The sequence below is a fragment of the Cibotium barometz genome, chromosome 16, assembly GCF_041138505.1.
Source record: "Cibotium barometz isolate CiBa-2024 chromosome 16, ASM4113850v1, whole genome shotgun sequence".
Taxonomy (NCBI): Eukaryota; Viridiplantae; Streptophyta; class Polypodiopsida; order Cyatheales; family Cibotiaceae; genus Cibotium; species Cibotium barometz.
In genome coordinates, this window is record NC_141061.1 from 10559862 (window position 1) to 10567848 (window position 7987).

At 42.2% G+C, this 7987-nt stretch overlaps 1 protein-coding gene across 2 annotated transcripts; it reads right to left on the bottom strand.

Annotated features, from left to right (window-relative positions):
- Window positions 1–1205: 1205 nt before the first annotated feature.
- Window positions 1206–6997, bottom strand: LOC147630355 (pentatricopeptide repeat-containing protein At3g03580-like). Of its 2 annotated transcripts, XM_086810214.1 has the most exons (3): window positions 6842–6997; window positions 6693–6763; window positions 1206–6371 (listed from the first exon to the last, which is right to left on the bottom strand). In XM_086810214.1, the coding sequence occupies exons 1-3, from the start codon at window positions 6942–6944 to the stop codon at window positions 2874–2876; spliced, it is 3672 nt and encodes a 1223-aa protein (XP_086666340.1). In that variant the 5' UTR covers window positions 6945–6997; the 3' UTR covers window positions 1206–2873. The 2 variants fall into 2 exon arrangements, with proteins under 2 accessions (XP_086666340.1, XP_086666339.1); XM_086810213.1 differs by having other exon boundaries at window positions 6693–6987.
- Between the last annotated feature and the right edge of the window lie 990 nt (window positions 6998–7987).

The following is a 7987-nucleotide window of genomic DNA, read 5'->3' on the forward strand; positions in this document are numbered from 1 at the left end:
TAGCATAGCGGTGGTAGTAGATGGCCAGAATCATGAAGTAGATAACCACTAAGAATAGAGAAGAGTTGCCAAAACTAGAAGTTTCACACAAACTTGCCCCAAATGTGTGCACAACTCATAATGGCACTTGTCAAAGTAATGCATACACACGTGTCCCAAAGTGTGTCTACACCACCATGTCAATGCACACACATACACTTGCCCTAAAAGCGTGCAAAATATCCAAAATGTCCACCCTCGTGAGTAATTTGTTTCACATTACATAAAAGATTGGGTGCCCAATCTAGAATATGTATGAAACCTATAAAATATGAGATGTCTAGTTTATAACTTGTCCACCCACACTATTAAGGGAGAGTGAACTACGATAAAAGAGCATGTTTCGGTGCTTTTCAACCATAATTTGAAAATGTTTTCGTGAAAGAACTCAAGGCAAACATTTCACCCCTCTTTTTGTATACATATACAAGGATCAGCACTTATCCAAAATACATATTTGTTAAACACAAAGCAAACAACAATGGAAAAGTACTTATCTTTTATTTGTCAAGTTCATCATGAATCAAGAAGAGATTTATATGGCCTTCGATACAATAATCCAAATACCAATAAACTGGTCAAAGCACAAAAGGGAAGTCTATGCTCCCATTACACAAACTCATATATCCATAAGCTAAACATTCTTCTGCTCATGCTCATGATGCACACCATAAGTGGATAGGTTCACATTTCGTCTCCTCATGCTCATGATTCACACCATAAGTGGATAGGTTCACATTTCGTCTCCTCATGCTCATGATTCACACCATAAGTGGATAGGTTCACATTGTTTAACTACACTAAAAGCTCGTGTTTATACCTTGATAGGATCGTCTTCACATGAGAGTGTAAAAGAGCCAAAGCTCTGATACTAATGTAACTTAGAGTGGGTAGGGGCTTCGCAAAACACTTAATGCAATTAAACACTTGAATTGGCCACAACCTTAACCATATGCCACTTAATTCCGCAAAATTGTAAAAGAGAGATATGTGTACATTTGACACCAGATAGAGGCCGGAAGAGGCCCACCCCCCCTAATAGTAATTTATTTCCAAAGAGAAAAATATCATGTACAAGCTTTGGGGGATCACATGCTCCAGATATATCCACTTATAGCCATGAAAACTTCATATACACAGGCTGTCATAAAAAAGCCCAATGAAAATGCCAAGAATGTGAATATGTATATTCTGTGTGGATACATGCCAACTTAGCTTATCATTAGCCCACATAGTTTTCAACAAACCCATATGGCTGAATCATAGGCCCATTAAGATGTCCATAAACCCATATGGCTGAATCGTAAGCCCATAAGTTGTCCATAAATCCATATGGCTGAGATACAATACCCCATGGCAATAGCAAGTGTCCAAAGGTTCAATTTCATGCCCAATGGCAATAGCAAGTGTCCAATGGCTCAAATACATGCCCAATGGCAATAGCAAGTGCCCAATGGCTGTCCATATATAACAAATCAAAAAGACAAATGCCCAATGGCTCAAAATCAGAATATAATGATCAAATACCCTTGCCTTCAAGGTTTCTTTGCGATGAAGTCTTCTAAACAATCCTCAAGTCAAGTAGAGAGCTTGCTTTAAGGTTTCTTCGCGATGATGGAAGCCTTCAAAATAGTCTCCAACAGGCGGTATACTTCATGGGCTGCCTTGCGAAGAGAGAAAGAAAGTAGCAAGCCTTAGGACAGCCTGTAGCGTAGTGGTGGTAGAGAGCCATAATCATGGTGTAGAGAACCACCAAGAATAGGGACAAGTTGACAAAATTAGAAGTTTCAAACAGACTTGCCCAAATTGCATGTCCACACCACATAATGCCACTTGTCAAAGTAATGCATACACATTTGCCCCTAATTTGTGTCCACACCACCATAAACTGCATGCCAAATCCATACACACACTGCCGCAAAAGTGTGCAAAATATCCAAAATGTCCATCCTTGTGACTAATTTGTTTCACATCACATAAAAGATTGAGTGCCCAACTTCTAATATGTATGAAACCATGAGATGCCCATTTGATAACTTGTCCACCCACACCATAAGGGAGTGTGAAGAATCACCATAGAAGAGCATGTTTCCATGGTGAATCCTTTTCCAAGTCTTAGGGACCTACCGGGCACCCTTCCAACGCACAAGACCAAGCATAGGAAGTCCAATGTCACATCATAATCTGATTCTGGGTGCTTGGTTCTTGTATTGGATAATCCCCCATTCCCAAAGCTTGTACTTTCCAAATATTTAGATGTCCTGGAGTCCATCAAGACCCCTTTCACACTGGGAAATGTCCGGACTGGTGACATGCACCAAGCTTGAAAACTCAAAAACTTGCTTATTCTTCGCACAATGGAAGGGGTAAATCCAGGATCACAATACCAAATGCAAAATAAATGGCAGTTGTATTCAGATCTTGTCCAGATGATCATTGAAATAAAACCTTTATCAACACAACTAATACCAGACTCGGGCTCAATACAACATCAAAAATGTACATGAGAGCAGTCTGCATAAACAGTACGTGAACTCTGCCTGGAGAGGAGAATGTGTCGAGTCGGTGATATGAGGGAGGGGGAAAGGCATTTTTTATATTCTTCCAATCCGCACATCCATGACAAGGATCACCAATCTGCCATCACTTTGATGGCCCACTTTTGGGCCATAGAAGACCAAATTTGGGTCACTTAAAATCCCAATCTCTTGGTCCTACATTTAGGTCGTGTGAAATTTCATTTGCAGCATCTGTCCATCCCATTCATGTTTTGTTTTGTCAATCCTTGCTGGCTTTGGTGGCTTATTTTCCATGCTACAGCTTGACCCAAAAAATCAAAACCTTCCATCACAAGAGCATAAACCATCCTTGAAATGATGAATGCAGCAGTCATCCCGAAGAACAATCTCCCGCCTTTCAATCTGGGATATGATCTTGGTTGCATTGTGGCAGTCATTACACATCCTCAAATTTTTGGTCACACGCAGGGTTTGTCCCTGTGGTGTGTTGAGAAGCCCAAAAGCTATGGCCAACTTCTCAGCATGCTCACCTAATGAAGCCTCCTTCTCCTTGTTGGGAATTGGTCTCAAGACCTGATTCACATTTGGCTTGTGCCCTTGTTCCTTTGCACGTGCATTCAAAGACATCAGCATTGCCGCAATCTCTGTGCTTTGATTGTTTCCCACCACAAACTCATAGACCTTCTTGTTTACCTCTATCAAAGCACTTGCAACTTTCTTGTCTGCCCCAGCATGTTTCCTCAGCTCCTCTATTCTATAAGCATAATCCAACATTCCAGCACCTGCATAGATGTCTGCCATAAGCACATACCAAGAAGCAACTTTCACATTCATTTGAACCAGCTTCTGCAAGCATCGCAATCCTAGTTCTGCTTCCCCATAAGTTTTGCAAGCACTGAGCAATGCCGCCCAGGCTCCTTCACACAAAGGACAAAGCATTCCAATAAAAACTTCTGCCTCATGCAAAAGTCCTGATCTTGCGAGAAGATCAGCTATACATGTGTAGTGTTCTGTAGTTGGTATAATTCCGTATATCTCTCTCATTGCTTTAAAATATTCCCAGCCCTTGCAAACAAGCCTAGCATGGCTGCATGCGGTTAGAAGACATGTGAATGTAACGATATCTGGCTTGACACCCTGCTTTTGCATGTCCTCAAAACTTCGTATGGCCTCATGGCCCTGATGATTTAAGCCATAACCTCGTATCATCGAGCTCCACGCCACCACATCTTGAACTAACAGCTTGTCAAAGACCTTCCTTGACTCTGAAGGTAAGCCACACCGGGCATACATGATGCTCAAACTTTCACCAATAGAAGGGTCTCTTTCAATCCCTTTTCGTGTCATCTCCATGTGTATTTCTCGGCCCATATCTAAAGCTCCAATATTGCCACAAGCTTTCAAGATGCAAGGGAAAAGGACCATATCAGGAACAATGCCCTCCAGTTGCATTTGCTCGAAACACTTCATGGCTTCACCACCGTACCCGTGTTCAGCATATCCAGCAATTAGTGCAGTCCAAGAGACAATATCCCGCACTGGCAGCTTATCAAACACTTCCCGGCCTTCTATAAGTAAGCCGTGCTTTCCATACATGCCAATCAAAGAATTTCCCACAGAAAGATCCCTTTCAAACCCCTTTCGTCTAACCTCCTCATGTATTTCTCGGCACTTGTCTATGCTTCCTGTGCTGCTGAAAGCCTTGAAGACACAAGCAAATGTAACAGCATCGGGAGATACACCTCCTAGTTGCATCTGTTCAAAACAGTTTAGCACTTCCTGACCAGGTCCTTGCTCGGCATAACCTGCAATAAGTGCATTCCATGACACGACATCTCGAACTGGTAGCTTCTCAAAGACCTCTTGTGCTTCGGAAATTTTCCCACATTTGGCATACATTCCAATCAAAGTGTTACCAACAAAAAGATCTTTTCCAAAACCCTTTCGCAAAATTTCCTTGTGCAGTTCGCGGCCTTTATCTATAGCCCCTATGCTGCTACAAGCTTTAATGATGCAAGCATACGTGACAGCATTCAGAGATGTGCCCTCGAGCCGCATTTCCTCCAAACAATTAAGTGCTTCCTGACCGGGTCCATGCTCAGCGTAACCTGCAATTAATGCATTCCAGGACACGACATCTCGAGCTTGCAGCTTGTCAAAGACTTCCCGTGCTTCTGAAAGCGAGCCACACTTTGCATACATGCCAATCAAGGTGTTGCTAACAGTGGGATTGCTTTCAAAACCCTGTCCGCTGACTTTCTTATGTATTTCTCGGCCCTTTCCGAGAGCTCCTATGCTGCCGCAAGCCTTTAAGACACAAATGAAGGTTACAGCATCGGGAAAAAAACCCTCCAGTTGCATTTGTTCAAAACATTCAATTGCCTTCTGACAAAGCCCAATTTCAGCAAAACCTACAATCATCACAGTCCACGACACATCATCTCGCGTCACTAACTTATCAAAAACTTCCTGTGCCTCTGAGATCGCCCCACATTTAGCATACATGCCAACCAATGTGTTGCCAAGAGCAGAATCTCTTTCGAGCCCCATTTTTGTGACATCCTTGTGTATTTCTCGGCCGCTATCAATGGCACCTAAGCTGCTGCAGGCTTTCAAGCTGCAAGTGTATGTAACAGAATCGGGAGGAATGCCTTCAAGCTGCATTTGCTCAAAACATTCCAAGGCTTCATGGCTAGATCCATGTTCAGCATAGCCTGAGATGAGGGCAGTCCATGACACAACATTTCGAACAGGCAGATTATCGAAAGCTTCCTTTGCCTCAGAAAGCAGGCCCAATTTAGCATACATACTGACCAAAGTGTTGCCGACTCCAAGATGCCTTCTGAATCCTTTCCGTACAATCTCTTTGTGTATTTCACGGCCCTTGTCTATGGCTCCTATGCTACCAAAAGCTTTTGCAACAGATGTAAACGTGACTGCATCAGGAGATACTCCCTCGAGTTGCATCTGTTCATAACATGTGATGGCTTTGTGACCATTTTCATGTTCAGCATAGCCAGCAATAAGTGCATTCCATGACACAACAACACGTACTGACAGCTTGTCAAAGGCTTCTTGTGCCTCTGAGAGTGAGCCACATTTGGCATACATGTCAATCAAAGTACTGGCAACAAAAAAGTCTCTTAGAAACCCCTTTTCTGCAATCTCAGCGTGTAATTGTTGGCCTCTTTTCAGATCTTTTAGCCTAGCACAAGCTTTCAAAAGCACCATGAAGGTCTGAGCACTAGGATGTACATTATCCTCTTGCATTTCCTGGTAAAGGTTGAGGGCATGCTGTGATTGCCCACATTGAATATACCCCGACAAGAGAGAGGTCCATGAGTACTCATTGGGCTCAGCCAGCCTGCTGAAAACCCGTTGGGCATCAAAAATACTTCCACATTCTACAAATGTGGGCACGATGTGATTTTCAAGTGATTCGGAGCAATCAAGCCCATGATTGCAGACAAGTGTATGCACTCGTTTTGCGAGTGCAAAATTCTGATTTCTCCTACAGGTCTGCAAAATAGAAGTGTAATGCTCCATTCGAGGCAATTCAGGGTCCAGATCCAAGACACTAAGGGTTTCTTCTAGGCCCAACATCTCCAAGAAAACAACTTCAGAGGTTTTCTGTTGTTCAAATGCATCCATGTGTACAGCAGACCTTGTGCAGGTTTGCTTTTCCTGCTTACATGCTTGTTTCAAAAGCCCCTTTTCAGCCACATTCTCATCATGGGCTGCTTCAGCCCAATTCTGGGTGGCAAATGATAACTCCTTTTTAAGGCCATGATCAGAATTGGGTTCCATCTGTAGCTGTGAATTGCAAACAAATGCATATGGGCAGCTTAATATGCAAAAGAAATGAGCAGCCTAATTTGACCAGAAAAATGCATTTAATTTGAGGGAAAAAAGGACAGGTTGATTAACCAAAAAAATGCTTATGGGCAAATTGACATAAATTTGCAAAAGAAAAAACACAAAACAAAAGAGATGGGCAGCCTTAATTTACAATAAAACACATGGGCAGCCTTAATTTCCAAAAAAAATACGTATAGGCAGCTCGAAAGCTCGCACAGACGGTCCGCGAACATAAAATTTATGCAGTTTTGTAGTCTCAATTTTTGTGGTACTTACAGTGCTCAATCCACTGTGGCGCCATTGAGAGGGATCAATGCGATGGGATCTGTCTTGAAAAGGGTTCTTATCTGCAGAAGAAAAGGAGGAAGTACATATGAATAAACATTGGCCAGATTGCGTTTCTGATGTTTCGACGTTAGACTGACCATGAGATGGTGAAACTTCAACATTTTGGGCATTCTGACTCGTGGTTGTTGCAGTTGAAAGCAGCCCGCAACTGATGACAGGAGGCAGAATTGTTTGAGACATACTCTCCTTACCAAGGAAAGAATGCCAATCTCAAGTTTCTACAATTATAAAGCTTTTACTTATCACATATAAGATAGAAAACATTGCACAATTTCAGGACTTATCTTTATCTAGGGATAGTGTATTCACTTGACTTATCAAATATAAGATAGACAACATTGCACAATTTCAAGACTTATTTTTACCTAGGGACAGTGTTTCACTTGACTATAACTATAATAGGGTCCAAGTTTGAACCTTCACAACATAAAGGTCACTTCCCTTTTCAGCGTTAGCTCATCGTAGCACTCACATTTCTGAAGTGTAGTGGTTTGCATCTACCCTAGTGGCACTCTGATTTTGGTACCAACTCTCACATTTTTTTTAAAAAGGTGACAAGAATGCTCTTTCTTATCAGCAAGAATAAAATTTTCAATCTCTTGATATGGCATCTTTAACAATTTTTTCTAAGCCATACATGTGTGGGTCTCTGTCTCTCTAGCCTAGCCACATTGCTCTCTCTCTCTCTATACATACACATACATACAAAAAATACATACATACATACATATATATATATGTGTGTGTGTGTATGTGTGTGTGTGTGTGCGCCCTTCCTCTTGAGTGGATTGGGGAATGGGGATATGGTGGTTGTTGTGGAAGGTTGAGGTTGGGTTGGAGCGAATGGTGTGGGTGGTTGAAGATTCCTCTATTGCTAGCCTTGGGGAAGAAACGGATGGGTTACGGGATGTCTCCCATTTGTGTTTCTTTAGGGGAGGTTGGCGCTTGGGGTTAATGGGATGGGCGCTGCATAGGATGTGGAATCTCTTTTCATATGACAAAGGATCTTTTTGTGAGCATATGGACACAATGTACCTAAAAAGATGCAGGGGGGAAGAGAGCTTGAGCTCTTGCAAGCACACACACACAGTCACAAAACCCTAATACAGAACACACAAGGTGAGAGACTGAAAATCTTCTTCTTCTTCACTCAACACTCAACACTGAAACCAGATTCTTTGTTATGTTTGGAACGTGAAGTACATCTGCAAGGTACTTCACTT

What these genes read in the sequence shown, in the direction of transcription:
- LOC147630355 (XM_086810213.1), bottom strand. Translation starts at nt 6,944, where the DNA reads ATGTCTCAAACAATTCTGCCTCCTGTCATCAGTTGCGGGCTGCTTTCA. An exon ending in GCCACAGTGGATTGAGCACT is followed by an intron (nt 6,372 to 6,692) that starts GTAAGTACCACA and finishes TGCAATTCACAG; the next exon opens with CTACAGATGGAACCCAATTC.